We start from the raw sequence: 20,377 nt of genomic DNA, 5'->3' as shown, positions 1-20,377 counted from the left end.
TCCTGTGACATTTCCTCTAGTGCCACTAGGTTTTAATTTATCCAGCTAAATATTTCAATATCTACCCAGAAGACTGGCTCCATATTTTGTTCAGACATGCATGGTTCACTGGTGATGAATCCTAATGACTTTTTTGATTCCCAGACTGTTTCTCTAGCACCACCATGACATTCACATTTATGGTTTTAAGTCAAATGTTTCTCCAACTACTGGATGGATGTCATGAAATTGGGTGCAGACATTCAAATCCCCCTCAAGATGAATTGAAATAACTTCCGTGATCCATTTATCTACCTGATAAACATCAGCATGTTAGGATTGTCAGTGTGAGCACATTATCATGCTGACATTAGCATTTAGTACAGCCTCACAGAGCCGCTAGCGTTGCTGTAGAATCTTAGTAGTTTTGTTGAAAAGTAAAAGGTCTTTGTGAAAGCTCTGGTGACTCTTTTACTTGCCGTTCCTCCAACTACTATGGTGTGCTCCTTATCATATCCTACATAAGCTACAGTAATGAAGTATGACTGCATATGAAGTCATTTACCTGTCTCATAAGTACGGTATTTGGCCTGTTTCAGTTTTCTGTCCTTGATGCAGCAATAATAATGTTTGATTGGCGTCCAGCAGTACATGAATAATACTCCAAACCTTCAAGCTATTTCACTACACTGTTTGGCATAATACCACACCACAAAAGGTTGACATGCCAATTGTACAAAATCACTTAATGCAACACATCCAGCTCAAAAATTTCTGCAGTAAGTTGGTGGTTCTCTTGACAAAATGACTCATTATCATCTCACGCACAGCACCTCTAGTCATCTGAACCGTAATCATTCATCAGTCATCACTGTTTTCCCTCCCTAAATGTGAGGTACAACTGAAGTAAAAAGCCTGCGTGGAGTTTATTTACCTAAAAATAACCAAAGTCCATCTGGAGGTCTGGTATGCTGTTAGCTGATGCCAATAAAAACATGTTTAAAATGATCAACATGAAAGACTTGCATAATTTTAAAAGAAATTACTCCAGCACTGTACTCTTTGCTCTCTGAATAACTGCAGTTATGCCCTTGTGTTCTCAGCACTACATGATTTACTGAGGAGGCCAATCCGGCTTTGTATTTGATTTCAGATGGTGAAAATTGAGTGTCTGTTCCAGTCCTGTTGCCGCATGTACATTATGCTGAACAAATTCAACTTTAACAGAACATTTTTAAGTTTTGCTGTTAACTAAGGTCTTTTAAAAGTATTTAATTCATACAGTGAACAAATGGGGGTCGACAGATGGTCAGAGTAGTTACAAATGTGAGAGGGGCTCAAAATAGCTCATGGCCTGCTTCCACCAGCCCTCATGCATCAGGGCTTGAGCAATCAACCCTGACATGCAGGTTTTCCATCAGCAGCGCCAGCGTGCAGGTCCAGTTGACACAACAGCAGCCCTGCACCCTGCTGTGATGCTAGCCTCAGTCCTATGTTTTCACTGTATGTTTCAGCTGGGAGACGGGTGGGGCGGGGGTGCACAATGCCCCCTCCCTTAAGGATGCAGTCGGGCAACCAGCTGGTTTCCATTACCATACCTCTTCTGGGGAATGGGAGGACTGGCTCATGTGGGCAGACACATGAGGAAGATAAATGATGCGATTGGTCAAGCAGACTAGACCCTCTCTCAGAGCGGAGCCAGATCACCTCTGATTATTGTGATTTTTCTGTTCTTCTATAAAGTTTAGGATAAACACTATGATGATGTATGATGATGAAGACTCATAGTAGACAGTTATCATGCTAGGTCGCAATCTTTGTCCCCTTTACTTTGTCCCCTTTACTTTTTCACTGCCATACATATCTAAGGTCATTCAGCCTGTAAACAGTCTGCAATTTGGGGACCACACCTTAACGTCCTTTGTGACTTTGCAGAATTTGGTCACTCTGGGAATCTCATGTCAGGTTTTTGCTGCTAAGCAGGTGGATTTTGTGACCTCTTACAGAGGTAGAATAAAAATATACACAAGACGAACTTTGGAATTTAACAGCTACAGTGGCAACCATGCTGCACTTCACACTTCAGTCAAGCCAAACCAAAAACAGACAAATGATGTAATGTTACGCACATAAAGTCACTCCAAAAAACACTCTGTTTTACTGTAAACTTAAACATCTACTGAGTAGTAAAGGAATAGTTCAACATTTTGGGTAAATATGAGTATTCACTTTCTTTCCGAGAGTTAAAAGAGGTCTATACTCATATCTGTCCGTTAAATATGAAGCTAGAGCCAGGAGCTGGCTGGCTTAGCTTAACATAAAGACAGGGGGATACAGCTAGCTTAGGTTCTGTCTGAAGGTAACAAAATCCATCTACCAGCTCCTCTAAAGCTCAATAATTAATATGTTATATCTAGTTTATTTAATTCGTTCAAGTACCAGAGTTTAAGTATGACAAGTTACAGTTTTACAGGGTGCTGTACGCAGGATTATTTCTTGGCTGGGAGCAGCGACTTCCCGGAGTCCACAGTGTAATGTTTTTACAGCAGCGTATTTCCCAAAATGTTGAACTATTCCCTTAACAACATCAAAGTGTAATTTCACCCAGCAACATTAGTGACTCAACAGACTAAAAGAACTGCAAAATACCACTCGTCTTTAATGTAACATCTGTGCTGATGGATAGCACTTAAAGTATAAGAGTGTTTATCTCACAGCTAGAGAGATGCCACAGATATGTGGCGACAAGGAGCTACGACTGAGTGATAATTCACTCGCCCACCCACAATCCTAAGGATGTTTGGTTCAAGTGTTGAAATATCAGATTTACTTTGGGCAGAAACAATACTTTACATGACTAACCCTCCTGTTAATGTCCTGTGTGTTGAAAGTTAGATGCAGAATAATGAAAATTAAATTTTAAATGTTAGATTCTCCCATGAGTTGAGCTCTGCTAAACTATCCAGGTTTACTGAGAAGTCTGGATAAACATGCCAAACTTCACTGAATAAACCTTGATAACTGTGATGTGTATGTCGTGATGAATAAAGGAGCTTATTGCTACTATTGCTCAGTGTGATATACTCTCATTATAGTCTGAATGGCTGAAGGAAGAGGGGCAGGCGCAGTAATGACAGCCCCCCTCAGTCAGAAGCTCAGCCTCCCACAGTGAAAGCGCCTGGAGTACTCAGTTAAAAACGCCAGTGAAATTTACAGGCCTGCAGTGGGCCTCCGTATTAGAGGAGGTGAAACATGGATGGTGCCCTCAGGACGAGGACCCTCTCTGTCGCTACACGGCTAAATCATCCAGGAACACAATAGAGGGACTATGTGATGACAAAGGAGACTCTGTTTCCTGTTTCTGTCAGTTTCTGCAGATGCACACTTGAGGCTAGTAACACGCACTCCCAGTACAGCATGGTTTCACGAACCATCAAGCGCCTGACTGTTACCTTTAATCTAACCCAGCAGGGTGACACAAATAGCTTCCCAGCAGATGCCTGTTGATCTGTAGCCTTCAGCTGTGATGGTTCTTCCCTTTTCTTCAGTTTTAAATTTTTATCTTGTCTTTGAGCTGTCTAAACATTTTAGCTGGAAAACTGTGCACTTTGATGCTCCGACCAAAAATGACACAAACAAACAAACAAAAAAGAAAATCTGACCGCATAAGCAAATAATTCATATCACACATCAACATTGCAGAATGAGAGTGCTCAGGGTCATGAGAAAACAACTCATAGAATAGCTGAGGACATGAGCAGCACATGGACAAACCATTACAAACACTGCCAGCAGAAAGACCAGACAAACCAAACTTACCTTAACGTAGGCAGTGTAGCGCTGGCACTCCTCCCTGTTGATGTCCAGGCTGAGCTGCTGGCTCATCTGGCTGATCTGAGATCCACTCTGGGTGAAGTAAACCCGGGAAGGCTGGCTCTTTTGTCTCTTATCCACATCAGCCGTCAGGTTATACAGCAGCTCTGAGCAGAGACAGAAACACTGTTACACATAATTTAAACCGACAGCGACAGTTCGTAGAGCAAAGATAATCTTGAGAAACACTTTAAGTATGCAGGATTTGGTTTTCTGGTAATTGCCATCAAAACATGAGGAAAAAATAAATGATCGCTTATTGCAGTCAGAGGGAAGATGGTTTCTTGGTCAAATCATCTGACATAACAGGAGTTCTTTGTTTCATGTTGCGCAAGGAAGAAAACAGTGCTAATTTCAGTAAATTTCAGGTCCTTTGCCCATAGGTGTGCTACTGTGATCAACTTTGATTCAGCATTGCCTTTGAGCAATCCTGGTTCAGTTCAGTGCTCAGTACTCATGCTGAAAAGATTACTTTTTGTGCAGATATTTATACAGCTTAAGGTGAGCAGACAAGAATTAACAAAGAAAGGAAATTAATTTTCCATCAGGTGGAGCAGAACTAGTATTAATGTGAAAGAAAACATTGCAATAACAACATTCCTGGTGGTTCTGGTTCCACCCCTGGCTTTGGTGATGTAAACACACTGACCAACTTCAAACTTATTTTGAATTGAGTAATCATAAGCATGAAGTCAGATGTTACCAATGTTTCCGAGAAAGCCATATATGGGCCTTCGGCCATTTAAAATCCATTCCTCTGAATGAATCAACCTCAGTTTGTAGTAATTGCTTCAAGAGGGCGTCATACTGGTAAAACAGTGGGAGGGGTGGCAAACACACCCCAGTCGCACCAAAGCTCACTGTTTCTTCCGTCCAATAGAGGGAACGCCATGAGCTCACTCCAGAGGAGGCAAAGGAAGGTTTCATTATGGGAGTCACCAAACACATGGTGCTACACTTTCCATGGCGTTCGCCAGACGGGTTAAACAGAGAGGCTTTATTCCTACGAGCCAGGACGTACTCATTACGTAACAAAAGTGTTCCTGCTCTCCTGGGGGGCTGTGAGCGACCACACCCAAACACTAGAACAGGACTACGCCTCATTACTCAAGAGGCACTGTACCCAAGAGCCAGTTAGCAAAGACTGAAGGGTAAACCAATGGCCATATGCACTGACCTTCAGCCACAGGCCAAAGGCCAACCATGCTGACTGTCTACAAACTCGTGGAGAAACACTCAGCATGATCATGTTTACAAATTTCCCTCGTTGAAATGTCCACTAAAAGGTCGAGAAGTAAGAATTTCATTTTGTTGTTGAGCAATACCAATGGCAAATGCCTACTGAGATTTTTGGCTATAAAAATTCCATCATGTGCTCTGTTTGAGAACAAAAGCCTCCTGCCTGCAAGCACTTTGAGACATACTCTGCAAAAACTCTTCAACTGTAACAAAATATTTTGCTCATGAGCCACAAAAACTCTCTCACAATGACTCAAGTATTCTGCAACAAGATGTAGTAACTCATCTGTAGATGTTTTTTTTTCTCTGTTCATATCTGTCCGTCTATTGAGCTAGCTTACTTGTTGTGGGAATATGATAGAAAGGTGGGGTGTTCAAGAAACCTATCGATGCTTTTGCAATCAAAGATAGTTTAATGGCACTTTCATATCAGATGGATGACTTTTGTAAGGTTTCACTTGTCAAGATTTGTCCTCACCTATCTGTCCAGGCAGCTGTTTTCCACGGAAGCGCATGCAGACGGTGACGTTGAAGCAGTTTAGGTTCTGGTGGCCCTCGTGGCACTGAGGCACCGAAATGTTGATGGAGACAGGCAGGAAGATTGAGACATCCACCGTAATGACAGGCCGGGACCTATAACCACATCAACCCAGACAGGAACGCAGTGTGGGAGAGATAGGGCATTAAAACGACTCTGAGAGTAGAAACAAATACTGTTTTGCCTCTCACTCACAGTGTCACAGTCACTCACCTCAGCAGCACCACACTATCTGACATGAAAGCTCCGATGGTGATATCTGCAACAAAAACATGTACACAAGAAAATATAATATTAATGCAACATCAGCAGAAAAGGCTCCAACTGTGTCTGGCATCGCTTTTTACACCTGCAAATCCAAAACAATGCACAGAGGTCCTTAAGTGTCATGCTGGCTAAGCCTGAATATCAGCTGTGGAATGCAGTAAACAAGATGCCTCAATCACGAGTGTTTAGCACTGCTATTGCGAGAGAACGAGGGTCAAAACACATGAGATTAAAAAAAACAAATAGTTTTCTCCTCTTTTTCTATTTGATGTTTTTATTCTATTTTCCTGCTGATGTGGTTCGGAAAATCTTTCAAGCCTCCATCCAGTCTGGTATGACCCTACCTGTGTATCCGTTGCCATCCATGTCAACATTGCCAGAGATTGACTGGCCAAACATCTGTAGACCAGGGTTCACACTGCGCCCAGATAGTTTCTGTAACAGATGATACCAGCCTTCAAATAACACATGTGAGCCAACATGGAAAAGAGAGAACATTGTGTGGTTTGCCTGGTATTTGGTTTTGTTTTGTTTTTTATAGATAAATGATGTTTGCTTTTCAGATTTAAAGAGTAAATTTCCATCAATTATTTTGCTTTCATTATGACTGATAATTAATACTTTGATATTGTTTTTAATCATATTAAATATTTTCCCCCCATGGTCACAAAATATACTTATTTGCTTTCTTGCCTGTGTTTTAGCTATGGTGCTAGAGCCGGAGGTAGTTAGCTTAGCTTAGCATAAAAACTTAAAGCAAGGGAAACTGCTAGCCTGGGTCTGTCTAAAGTTTTTTAAAAATCTGTCATGTTTTATCTTGTTTTTTTTTTCTTTCCATACAGAAATGTAAAAACAACCAGTTGGGGTTTTTGGAAAGAGTCAAGCGCTGTTACTATTTCTTGTAACTACTTTTAGACAACTAATCGCTAAGACATTACCACATGTAAATCCTCAAGAAACCACAACTTGTCATTTTTAGATTTTGTTTTTGTAACAAACCAGATACGACGTGTTAATTAGTAGGCTTTAAAGGCGCTGGTAGGTGTATTTTTGGTCTTGACTAATTGTTTTCACTTGCTTCCAGTCTTAATGCTATGCTAAGCTAATCACTTCCTGGCTCTAGCTCCATAGCACAGATATGAGAATGGCACTGATCTTTTCATCTAACTCTATCTAGAAAGCAAATGAGCGTATATCTCAAAATGCCAAACTATTCCTTTAATGTAACATGAAGTGAATTCAGTAGACAGGCCCATAATGACAATAACAAAATGCTTTTTAGGCCATAATTTAAAAAAGAAACCCACAAGGAGCAACCTCATTCAGCTTTGTGGGCCTAATATGTTTTCCCAAGGCTACATTGCCACCTGTGTTTCTTTCACACATTACTCACCTACCTCAACAGTCACTACATCAACACACATGCAAGGTGACCGCATAGTTTTCATCAAAATTTAGCAAATGCTGGTCAATCCACAAAGAAACTAATAAATCTAGAAATTAGGGAAAGAGGATCGCAACATGACACTCCTTTGTTTAACAGTAAGAACAACAAAAATGGCACAATGTCTGGCAATAGGAAGTGTTCTTACCATGGAGTATTTTTTGATGATTCCTGTGGCATCTCCATGGTAGATATAAACAGCTCCTCCATATTCATCCTCTTTAGGTGCTCCTATGGCCACATCTGAAGAGACAGATAGAGGACAAAAAGTGTTTGTGTGAAAACGCAGCATAAAAATGAATGAGTACAGAAATTACATCATGTATTTGTGAATGTGCCCCAAAGCTTTCATTAACCCTGTGTTTACTGACTGCTGGCCAGTGTCTGGGAAACAAGCTGTTACAGTAAGACTCTTAATAGACAATTAAGTGTTGTTAGTGGCCATAAAACTTGTGTGACCTCTGAGAGAGTGGAAACAAGACTATAAAGTGCTGGCAAGAGCACTGAAACAACGTCCCCTTATCCCAATTTCCACAGAAAGACCCACATATAAACTTTCTTTTTATAAACCAAAACACTTCCATACCATGTAGTGTAGCATACCAAAGCAGAAATGGTAAAAGAATGGTACTTTTTTTTTATTAAATATCATACCATTGTTAACTTATTAAGTAGAGGAGGGAGTTAAACAAGTAATTTCTTTTCAGTGAAACCAAATGAGTATTCTAATTTCTACAGTTCTTCCAAATTAAATGGTAGCAGCTAAGTTGTAAATAATAGACTGTCAGTCAGCGTGCGAGTCTGGCTCTTTCGACACTCCAACAGTGAAGAGTTACAAGATGAGTTATAATTCCCAGCTGCCATCTCTCTCCACATATGCACTGTGCCAGGCTGCAGGCCTCGAGGCGTATCTCACACGGAGATGAAACCGGGCAACAGCTTCCAGCCTCAAGTGTGAGACGGACGCCAAGTCAAGTCCTTTAGAGCCAAGCCAAGTGAGTGCCAGGAAAACAGACAGCGTAAATGTACGTCTCTGTGTGTGGATAAGTTGGTTTGCGTCTGGATGGGTCTGTGCACACAAGGGTGAGAGAGGGCAATATTTTCTACAGATCCCCCTCGCCGCAGTGTAATCGAAACAAAATGTCTGTGGAAATGACGGGTTTTCTTGCACCTACTGAATATCTCAACAAGCCAACATTTGCTTGTGGGCTGATGTGAAGAATATAGACTGTATGACTTTATTACTTGACAGAGGAAATAGCTTTGTTGCTTGACTACAGGACAATGTCACCCTAATTGCACTGGATACAATGATTATTGCTGGATTATTGCTTCATACACCACTGGAAGGAAATTATAAATCTACACATAAAACACAACCCCCAACTTAGTTCTGACCTCTCACCAGTGGCTCAATGTTTTACTAACAGTTCACATGGCCTGTGATAGTTTAGTTTTGCATGTAAGGTTTTGAAATCTCTCTTTGTTGGTGCATTCAAGGACACTCTGGCTTTTGTTTTTTTTTTACTATGTTCATGTTTGTTCACTGTCCTCTGGGCTTGACTTTACACAACACAGCTGGTAAATGTAACGCTTTTCTCATGCTGAACTGCTATGAGAATTTTTAAAAACTCTCCCTCCCACAAATGTATTAGTACACAATGATAACAAGTAAGACCGACATTCTCTGTGATCGTTTATGTACTCTGTCTTTTTTGGCAAGTTTTGAGGTGCTACATAGTGAAAGAAATTAAAGACAGTGTTGGTATGCTTGAGAAATAGTCAGCACCAAAGTAAAATACAGGTGATTTATGGTTGAAGGGCTAAAACATGTAAAAGCAACACAGTGGTCTCTCTCATGATGATCTTCCCATTGTCAAAATACAGAAGGAGCAAACTTATAACATAACATACTAACATAATAACATACAGTATAAATTAGAAATATAGAAACTTACAAAAATATATTAATATGATAAAAGCCATCATGAACAAGAAGTCCTAAAAGTGCTCAGAAACATTTGAACAACTACAGTTCTATGACAAGTGAGCAAACTTTATCTGCTGATGAGCGTGTGATAAAGCCGAAAGCTCCAGAACAGAAGTGAGCAATTTATTGTCATGATATAAAATTTATTTTTTATGAATTTATGAAGTCAAGCTGACAGCTAATAATATGTTTGCACTGACCTTGATAACCGTCATCATCTATGTCTCCAATTGAGGCAATGCACTCTCCGAAGTGTGCATTGTAAGCATTGTCGCCGGTCAAAACGGCCTCCTCCTCCATCACCCCCTGAAAACAGCAGCAGGCAGATAACAGTTTACGCACTGAGCTGGAAACTTAAAAAAAAGAAGAAGAAAAAAAGTCCTATACTGCTGCAGTGAAGTTACTTGCACTTTCAGTTAGTTGGTTTTTATCCCATAAATTTAACAACGAAACAGATACCACAATAACTGATCCTCACAGTAACTCATAAATATAAAATGTACATACAGAAGCTCTAATCTTAGTAGGTTAAATAATCTCACTGTTAAATCACACTATTCTTCACTATTTCATTTTAATTACATGATAATTAATATGGTAATACAGTATTAATATAATACAGAAATAAATCAAACTACAGCAAAGCTAAAAATCAACCTTACAGAGAATAATAACTTTATAGAGAGAGTCTGTGCCATATATACTGCATTAACTCTGCAGGTTATGGTATCATGTTCCTGCTGACCCACAGATCCCACTCACATTGCCCTTGCTGAGGTACACAGACACCTGGCCCTCATCCCGGAGCTGGCTGTGCATGGGTGCCCCCACCAGCAGGTCCGACAGGCCGTCCTGGTTCAGATCAACTGCACACAATGAGGAGCCAAAGTAAGAGCCCATCTGGAACCAAGCCGAGCCACAGAGTATTGGGTCAGATCACAGACACTTCTCTTCAGTTCATAGTTCATATACACGCTTAGACTGGATTTATGTTCCTTTTCATATCTATACCAATATTAAAAGAATATTTACACAACTGATATCTTAAAGCTGCCCTGACTTCCTTTTATTTACTCTGAATGGAAAGCATTAGCTACCTTCCTGGCTCTGGTTTCTCCTCTGAATCACTGTTTCTGTCCAAACACTTACGTAGACATAAACAGTGCAGTTCTGACAACAAAGCAATTAGAGTCTACAACACACCGTGCAAAATCAACTACTTGATCCCTGAGGCAGACTAAAAATACAGTTGTGTTGTTTCTGATGGAGTACAGAATGACAATAGCCTTAATGTAAAATATGCACTATATGATGATTACAAACAGGACTGTCAGAGACCACATCCGAGCTCATACCATTTTCCCTGAGGCTTGAAAAGTCTTCACCAAAGACACACCATCGATTTTGAAAATGTAAACCTGTGCAGGAGAAAAACAAAATCACTGTAGCAAACAACACAGAGGCCTTCAATTCAACAGCTGGAATAAGACAAAAGATGAAGTGAAGTTCCTACTTTTCCACTGCCGCTGTGCTGAGGTGCCCCTGCAACAATGTCTATTACATTAGGAGCGGAGAAGTGTCCAGCAGTCACAGCATAGCCTGGAGAAGCAGACATGGTTAGTTACAACTCCCCTTTTTGTGTTTAACATTCTTACTTGACACAATGATACTCATTAACTGGCTCTCACCAAGATAGCTGTATCTGTGGGAGTCGACGTCTTCTTTGTTTGGGCTGTAGAAGGCTTCAGAAGTCAGGTTGTACACCTTGATTGTCCCAGTCCAGTAGTATGACCCCGGTGCCCCCATCACCACCAGCTCCTGAAAAATACACCCCCCGCATTCATTCAGATAATTCACACAACTGGGATTGTGATTCACCTTCTATCTGCACTATCATAGCCTGCTGAGGGAAAAAAAAGGGGAAAAAAAGAGCTGCTGGGTGAACTTCTGGTTAACCAAAGGCCACAGAGTGTTGTGTGCTATCTGCTGTTAACCACACAGCCAGATGGCATGCCAGCTCAAGTTGACCCCTTTGATGTGATGAGGAATCCAGAGCCCAAGTGAAATTGACAGCTGTAAAATGAGTTGTTCACAGCTTTTTGTTGTGATGGTCCACAGCTATTACAGGGACCAGAGCAACACAGTTAAGTACAAATATGTTCTGTTTCTACTACACATACCTCCCCAAACAAGCACTGTATCCTTTCTCATCATCTAAGTCCAATCTGTCATCTAATTCAAATCTGACATGATGCAAATCTGTTTCTCCACTTCCTTCATACAAACAAACTGAACAACACAATGAGCACCTCACAGATCTTTCACACATCTGGGCACCACCAGGCATATGGACCCTGGTTCAGACAAGGATAAGGTTTAACAGTTGGACATCTTTTCTTTAAATTCCTCACATTCTTTCAGAGGGGGGGGTCATTCAAATGCTTTAACAGATCAACACTGAGTCCGAACGAAAGTGTGTTTGATGATTTCTCTTTGGTTTTGTAACAGTGGGTTTATTGTGGAATTCAGCTTTATCAGAGCTTTTCCTGAAGCCAAAAGTCTTCCCTCTCAGCTTTTGTTGTTTTTATAGTCACAGGTTTCACATGATGAGGAGAAAAACCTATTAAGCACAATAACATTAGGTGAGGTTCCACTTGTAAGCTCCTCACCTGAGCTTTTCTTTTCAGTATATATTTTGTGTTTTTTGATGATGTTTTATGTAATAAAGTTATGAAACTACACATGATGTCATACACTGCTGTAAGCCTGAGTGTTTATGACAGCCATGACTGAGATTTTTAAAGGCACTTTCACACTGTGTGGAAATATTCACATCAAAGAATGTGTAGTAACATATTTAACACGTTAGCAAGCAGATCATGTGAAATTATCCCATTTTAGTAAAGGACAACCTTATTTTAAAACCAAAGCAGCATGTGTGAACAATTATGCATGCTCTGTGTTTGTTACTGAGTGTGCTTGTGAGTCTGTCCTGCAGCAGGAGGGCTAAAAAATGTTATTTAGCAGAGTTAAAGTAAAGAGAAAATGCTCTTTCCATCAGGATCTTTCTCCTCAAATCTAGAGTGAGCCTACCTAAGGGCCTAGCTGTACACTGAGGACACATTTTAAGTTATTCTACAGTCTGCTGTACTTTACTGTATGTCCCAAATTGAGCGTGACTGTAATTTGAGACTTGAAAAGGACCTTTGCTGAACATGTCGCTGGTGGGCAACATCAGGAAAGAATTATATTGCTAATGTATAGAAAACAAAATGTCTAAACTAGTCAGTTTTAAATTTGTAATTTATTCTTCATATGCACATTTTTCCCTGTCAAACCATATCTTCATAAAAATGCATTTAAAAGTTAAATCTATTTGACCTTCCTCTCACCACTTATGACTACTTACATACACTTACAAATACATGTGAGAGTCAATGAGGTTTTGTAAGATACAAAAAAGTATTGTGCAACCAAGGCTGATGTCATCTATGGATACAGACAGCATCCCTAGCTATATAGAGGAAGGGAAAAGTGTGTTTTCTTTAATGCTTTATCTTGTTGAACCACACCAGAGGTCAAGTGAGGCCACTGCAGCTTTTCCTATCTGCTATGGAAACATAAGCTTACAGTTATCAGGAGTTAGTCAGCAGAGTGCTAGTTGCTTCCATACAAATAGTTGTGTATTTCTTACTGTAGAATCTAGATTTTCCACATCATTTGACATCTTAAAAAACTTGGGGGGGAAAAATCCCCCATGACTCCAAATATATAAAGTTTCTGCTAACTGTCCTCAGAATCCCGGAGAGTCAAAGTCAACAAAAAGTTGAATAAGTCCTCCAAGAAAAAAGAAACAGGAACAAAGAATGACTAATAATGTCTTCAGTAGGCAACATGAAAACTAAAAGAACACATTTTTTTACGATGAGATGTGGTGAAGAAGTGATTCAACTGCTCAGTTTACCAAACAGTGAACTGATAGATGTTTGGCTGAAGGTGCTGTTGAAAAGCTGCGTGAGCGTCAAGACAACAGAGTTCAGATGACAACAAACTACTATCAGAAACAGAGTATTACATGGATTAAGAAGACGAACAAGCGCTGTTACTGACCTCCGTAAAAACTCCCGCTATCCCAGCTTGGCACGAGCCGTGCTCTTCCCCATACTTCTGCTTATAGTCTGTAAGAAAAAACAAACCACAAATGATTTCACTATGTGCTTGAGCCAGCATTTACTGGAGTTTTTCCTGCATTCCATATGGAGCTAGTCAAAGTCCCAGTCCCATCCAAGAGGAATCTGGGGGCAGAAAGCAGATTGAGAAAAGGGGCGCAAACACCACATTCAACCTCTTACTTTAAGGGGGACACAGTGCTCTCAGGTTACAAAAATATTGAGCTTGGATCGGCACAAAATGCACTGTAAATATGGTCCAATGCAAAGTCAAGTCTGGCTTCTCTACAACCGCTGGAAACAAGAGTTACGGAAGGAAGTGAAATCCTGACCTGGGAGCACAATTAAGGTGTAAAACAGCCTTTGATAAATAGCTCTGAGTCACATATCAAAACACACGAAGGACACATTTGCATGAGTCAGCTTGAAATATTACACAGTACATTATTTTTCAAATGGAATTTGATTTTTAGTGCCGTAAAGGGTGCACAAAGGAAAACAACCTGCAGTATGAATGGATTTGATTTACTACAATCAGAAACAGAATCAAACAATTTCTCTACCTTGCAAGAAAATCTTTCCTGATTTTTGGATAATCTTGCCAAAATCTGTGCTGCAACATCAGCTGCCCTCATAATTATACCTTTATAAGAATGTTTTCCTTTGCTAAAAGGTGGACGGGGAATACAAACGCTCCTTCTCCATTGGCCAAATGTTCAGTGCGTCACATATTTAACTTTTAGAATAACAAACTTCTGAGTCCTTCAAAAAAGTAGGTGTGGGGTCTTGCCAAAGTACTTGTGTTGGACTGAAACAGGGAGATCACACTTCAAGGCCCTCCTGCTACTTGTCTTCAGTGCCAGAACACCAAGTAGAGGCTGGGAGCAGTTTTGGGCCTCCGTGACTGATGGTGCAGAAATCACGTGCCATGACAAAATATAACCACAGAAAAGCATGAAGAGATATCCTGTGAACTCTAAGGGTTCACAAGATGATACACACGGGGAAAAAAAAGAAAAAAAAAAAAATTTCAGGTTCACAATATTATGTCATGTCTGTATGATAAATTTGAAGCTATAGCCTGGAGACAGTTAGTTTAAGTTAAAGTTCTCTACATAAGGTCACACGCCAAAAAAGGTTGGCAATCTCTGGACTAAGCCAAGAGACCCTCTCACCCTTAACACTGCATATTTCCTAGTGTTTACTGTTAAAATAAAGGGTTAATATGGGTTAAACTGAGGGAAAGGGTTAAATGAAGTTTGCCCTGTGCTTGTCCACCATGGTGCCTCTACTGTACCTTCATAACAAGGGATGAGCGGCTGCGTCCTGCCCTGCAGAGTTGGAGGGATGATGGAGCAGTATCCATGTGGAAGGATATGTTCTGAGTTGTAGTAGACGTTTTTCCAGCGGTGAGCACAGGCCTGCAAGAAAAGCAGCAAACAAATTCAGACACTTCAGTCTGCAGGCGTTCCTCCACCACACTGGTTGTTTAAGCCCCTCTCTCGCTGGGCTGGAGTCAGCGCGTCTCTATGGCTGTCAAACGATAGTCAATGAGAGGGGGAATTAAAGCCCATCCATAACCCTTCCTGACCATAACAGCTATGGTCTGTGGTGTGAATATCTCAGATGCAGCTTGAGATTTGCGTTTTCCCAAACAGCATTAAATATTGCAGTGAGAAGAGAGTGCTCACATTATCAGCACCTTCATTTTGTGTTTTTAACATTTCAAAACAGTTCTTCAAGGCTTTACAGGCAATGGGAGAAGTCAAAAGTTCACACAGCACCCAAGATTTAGCAACCATTAGGGAGACATGGATCAAAAGACAAATAAACAAACTGCTTCTTTATTATGTTGCTGCTAAAACACGGAGTACATTTCTAAAACTGACAGTAACAGTCAAAACAACATTTTGCCATTCCACAGATCAGTAAGCAAACAAGGAACTATAGAGTAGATTTCAGACCCTGCACAAATCATGAATGTGGTAATAATTTAGTACCCCGGGGGGATGGTGGTGGGGCTTCTGTGGCTCTGGGGACAGTTGCTGTCGCTTCTCTGAAGACAAAATTCAGTTAATTTCCCCTCACACTGTTTAACTCCTGCAGCACCCCCCCCCCTCAACACACACACACACAGCCAATCTAAATGAATATAAGTGCTCGACACGTTGTGGGCGCACACAGAGCGTCAGATGACTGTCTGGAAGCAAGATGCTAGTTGAGAAACACTTGTGTTCCAAAGGAAAGCTTGGCCAACAGTAGTAGCAATACCAGCATGAACTCTCTCCCTTGACTAGAAACAGATTCTTAAAAAAAGAAAAAGATCAATCAGCTGACAAAATGTAGAAAAAGAGAAAAAGGAGCTCTTGCAGCGGCTGACAAGGTCTGTCGAAGCAGCAAAGGAGGACTTTATGGTTGGAGTCTGTGCTGTTGTCATGTTCCTGTTCAGTTAAAGAGTCCGCTGGTCACAAACAAGGCCTTCACTGAAAGTACAGATGAAATCACCACTGTACACATCTGCCAAACAGCCGTTTCCCTTCTGTTGCACAGAAACGTGAGTCCATTCAGATGAGATACAAAAAAGAAGAAGAAAAAAAAGCATCTTTGGAGAGGCACAGCAACACGTGGCTCTTGAAAGTCACCTTTCTTTTATCGTACTCCTGTCTGGACGGCCAAAGAGTCTGCAGCTAAAAGCTTGTTGTTATACAACCCCTCGCTCAAATTCCCCAAGGCTGACAACTCCAAGAAGTCCTCAAATTTTGACGGGCTAACGAGTAAAGCCAAGGATAATGGTTTGAAAATCATGCCAATACATTCCACGAAGATATAAAAAAAATGGACCAAAGACAAATACATTGAGAGGAATAGAGGTTTAACAGGCCAAAAACTTATCAGGACATCTTCGGAGGGAGGAATTCTTGTGATTTTTCTAACTCCCAGAGGAGGAGGTCAATCAGTGACAGGTACTCAAGCACATTCACACCTGTCATGAGTGTTTTAAGTATACATGTATGGCCGAGAAGGAGTTTAAGAGTACACGGGTTGCTTTCAGACTGTCCTGCAAGCTGGCTGGTAACCCGCAGGAGACGGAGGTTAACGTTTAATGAAAGGCTGCCCTTGGACGGGACCACCACAGAGGGGCTGAAGCCTAAACAAACTCTGCCAGATGCCCTATGATCTCTGTGCAAACACCCAGGTGAGCACCTCTGGGATTAGCACCACAAGTTCTGATTTCTCTCAACCCTTCTCTCATTTTTCATAAACAACAATCTACTTTTGACAAACCCTGTTCCACTGACTCTTCCAGCTTCAGACACGAGGTAAATGTCACAGTATTATGTAACCACGCAGCAGTTTCCAAATCTGTCTCACTTTAGTAGCTACTCCAGCTTTGACTATGCAAAAAATAATAATTCAAAATCACAATTTTAAGTTCATTTTTTACTAAAGCAATTCAAAGCCTGGTTTCACTAGAATGTAAGCATGAAACACAGAAAGGAAGGACAAGCTTGGCTGTAACGTTGAGACCAGCTGCGGTTTAACTGTGTGGTTCATGGTAAGACATTTGTAACAATGATGTTGGTATAATCAGGTCTGTTTTTACGAGAGTACATGGTTCGCATTAAACAATTTGCTGAAGTGACTGCGGCGTTGTGTCCCTGAACTCACCAGTATTTTGCCGTCAGCTCTGTCCTGGCGGGCCAGGCTGACCCCCATCCACTCATCATCTCTATCGCCTTGGCAGGTCTTCCCACACGACTCTCTTTGCTTGTTTCCTGAAAGACAATGAGAGCAGTTTGCAGACGTTGAGTCATCAGGACAGAGGATGTCTTGGAGTAAGTAACTTGTTACTTGTTTGCCATTGTCAGCTTTTTGGACCCTGGGTTTTATTATATTATTTCTGCTGAATGTGCAAGTGATATTTACTTAGTTGACCATTTGGCAAACAGAAACCTTAAAACTAAAAATAGGGAACTGTTTGTCTACATTTTGTACTTATCTCAAGTATTGCACAACAACTATTTATGGGTAACTGTACAGCTGCTGTCAATGCTGTGAGTAACCTTTACAGAGGGAGACCAATATTAATTTAACAATATTTAAGAGTTTTAAAAGTCTGAAAACAGAACTGTATATGGGCCAATATTTTTCTTCTACATAAGCATATAACAAAAACACACAATTTCAGCATAGATCTCTTCAAAATGCTTTTTTGGGGCAATGTGACCAAGATATGTACTTAGAGGGACATTTTAAAAATAAACTTATCAGTGCTCTTTGTTGGACAGACTACGTCATGGAAACATTGTTTCTAAATAACAGCAAACCTATTTTCGACATTCTGAACAGCAATTTCTTACACAAGCATGTTTATATCTACTCTCATTAAGTTATCACACCTATTCTAAAGAGGAACAAACAGAAAACAGGATATCATACTTTGAGGAAGAGGAAGATTGAAAGCACAGCTACAGAGATATCCATCTTTGCAATATGCAATATAGTCACAAATCTACACAGCTTCATATTAAAAGTGTTAACTACAAATTGAGTGTAGCTTTACTCTACTAGTGTATGTAGTAGCACATTACTGTTGTAACATAAATCTACATCATTGGGAAAATAAAGAAAATGAAAAAGAATCAGATCTGTGGGACATTTTTTTTTCTTTTCAGAGTGCAAATCTTAAATAACAGAACATTATTTCACTAAGTTGTTCACTTCTCCAAGTTTTATTCTACTTCTCCCTCAAGACAATTGATTCAGCACAATGGCATGTAGCTGAGAGTGTTTCTCTGTGTCAGTGTGTTTGGGTTCCCTGAGGCCCATCAGAGTCCAGCTCCTCCGGCCCATGTGCTTCACTGAGCGCAGCACACGCTCGCTTTGATAATGTCTGGGTTTTTTTTTTTTTTTTTTTTGGTGACACATTGACTGAGCACAGGGTTAATATTAAAGCCATGCGTGCACCCCGGCTTTCTTGACCACAAGAACAGGGCCCGGTTCGTGGGGGTGGAAGCTCTACTTTTTGGCTCGTGTGCTTGGAAAATATTAGCAGAAGCATAAATCATATGTATCAAAATATTTATGGACCTCTGCACACAGAACCCTGTTGTCTTGTGCATGTCTCCATATAGCCTACCAGGTTCTGTGCTACTCTAGTATAACAACTCTTCCACTAAGACTAGTATAAGGCTGTATTATTCTCATAAAACAAAACAGATGCTTGGGGGAGTTCATGCAGAGCACGGACAAGAAAAAGTTACGTGTGTGTGTGTGTGTGTGTGTGTGAGTATGTGTGTGTGTGGACTGAATCACCAGATTGTGAACTTTCCTGTGAGGTGAGTGTTAATTTCTACATCTTTTGTGTGGGTGCATGTGTTGTCCTGAGGCTACAGTTAGCTGGATGTCATTACAGGCTCTTTTGTTGATGCAGCAGGCAGTGACTGACCTCTTCCCAGGTCCATCTCTGTGCAGCGGCGGTCTGGGTTGCTGTGAACTCGACACTTATACACAGCTCCAGGAGAGTGCACTGAGCTACTGTAGGTAGAGTTTGCCTTAGGAGCCCCTACTATTACCCTGCAGACATGAAGAGAAGGGAGAGGATGGGACATAGCGGGTGTTTTCACCCTCCAAACACCTTACAGTATCTCTAATCTGTCTACAGCATTTACATGAAAAATCAGAATCTGCTGCCATCAGAAAAAGTTACAGCACAAACAGAACATATTACGCATTCATTTTTAAGTTTGTATTGGGTGTGGATGCAGCCTGAGCTCTAGAAACACTTAAACATTTGTTTAAAAGTACTAATCCACTGCATCATTGACAAGCAAACAGCAGCATTTCCAGGAACAGTAAAACATGAGACTCACCAGCGTGTGTTGTCATGATAATGCTCCAGCACAGAGTAGCCAAAAAAACTAGAATTTGGTCCGCGGAACACCAAAGGATGTTCTAAGTCTATATTGTAAGAATAAGCCACTGAAATGGAGAGATAGACATAAAAAACATGTTGTACTCCCGTTTTTTGTCTGCGAAGAGGAGCCATCCCTTTGCGCATCATGCGTAATAACGCGGTTAAAGTGTCCAAAAAGAAGGGAAAAAAGACAATAAGCAGGATTTGTCAGATCTTCAGTGGTCAAACAGTTAAAAAAAACTATATTTCAGTAAATTGTCCTGGTCTAGTACAGCAGGTAGGCTGTAATAGCATGAGGAAAAGCTTGAGGAGGAAAGTTAACGGTCCGGTAAATAACGGTGCGTCAGCTTCTCTCCATTCTGTGTCAATCTGAGAAAGTTGTTGCTCGCAGGCTCCCTGTCGTGAAGATAAATGCGGTCAGCTGCGGCAAGTTAACATGAGCTATCCGGGATGTAACAGAAACTACAACAAGTTATGCTCAAAATAAAAGCAGCAGTGTTGGTGGAGATGGCTGCTGCAGCTCACTGAGCTCGGAGAATTTTACTGTGAACGGTGAAACCGGAAAATGTGGTTGCGCTGTGCAGCGTTGACGATGGTAACGCAGTCATGGAGAGACGCGGATGGTTTTGAGGCGCAAAGCATCACATTTCACCCCTGGGCTTTGGGGGATCAGTTCAGTAAAGCTGAGAGATGAGGGCGCACTGCTGCCCTCTAACGTTTCCCACTGACGATGAGCAGTGTTACATCAACATTTTCATATCAGAAGATATAATGCAGTAGATGAGTATTCATTCAAGATCTGAAGTTCTCATATAATGGGAATAAGGGTCACCAGGGAGCCCGCAGAGCAACTTCTTTAAGAGTCAGCACAAAAAGAAAATGTAGGAGAACATTTCTAATGAATTAATTGCAGCTTTTATGGTAAGAAACATTTTTTTGCAAAATTTTACAAAATGAAAAT

General features: G+C 40.8%; 1 protein-coding gene across 1 annotated transcript in view; it reads right to left on the bottom strand.

The window, feature by feature from the left end:
* The window catches only part of itga9 (integrin, alpha 9), a 48,850-nt gene extending 28,786 nt beyond the window's left edge, over window positions 1-20,064 (bottom strand). The window contains exons 1-15 of the mRNA XM_042433721.1: window positions 19,373-20,064; window positions 18,949-19,076; window positions 17,169-17,275; window positions 14,797-14,920; window positions 13,441-13,508; window positions 11,019-11,148; window positions 10,844-10,929; window positions 10,686-10,748; window positions 10,093-10,230; window positions 9,531-9,636; window positions 7,489-7,583; window positions 6,241-6,331; window positions 5,843-5,888; window positions 5,570-5,724; window positions 3,799-3,959 (exon numbers count right to left, since the gene is read on the bottom strand). Of these exons, the coding sequence (XP_042289655.1) occupies window positions 3,799-3,959; window positions 5,570-5,724; window positions 5,843-5,888; window positions 6,241-6,331; window positions 7,489-7,583; window positions 9,531-9,636; window positions 10,093-10,230; window positions 10,686-10,748; window positions 10,844-10,929; window positions 11,019-11,148; window positions 13,441-13,508; window positions 14,797-14,920; window positions 17,169-17,275; window positions 18,949-19,076; window positions 19,373-19,563 (1,689 nt within the window). The 5' untranslated portion in view covers window positions 19,564-20,064. The remainder of the gene's footprint in view (window positions 1-3,798; window positions 3,960-5,569; window positions 5,725-5,842; window positions 5,889-6,240; window positions 6,332-7,488; window positions 7,584-9,530; window positions 9,637-10,092; window positions 10,231-10,685; window positions 10,749-10,843; window positions 10,930-11,018; window positions 11,149-13,440; window positions 13,509-14,796; window positions 14,921-17,168; window positions 17,276-18,948; window positions 19,077-19,372) is intronic.
* Window positions 20,065-20,377: the final 313 nt, after the last annotated feature.

Source organism: Thunnus maccoyii, chromosome 14 (assembly GCF_910596095.1).
Source record: "Thunnus maccoyii chromosome 14, fThuMac1.1, whole genome shotgun sequence".
In the NCBI taxonomy this organism is placed as follows: domain Eukaryota; kingdom Metazoa; phylum Chordata; class Actinopteri; order Scombriformes; family Scombridae; genus Thunnus; species Thunnus maccoyii.
This window is presented reverse-complemented; position numbering and strand designations above follow the sequence as displayed.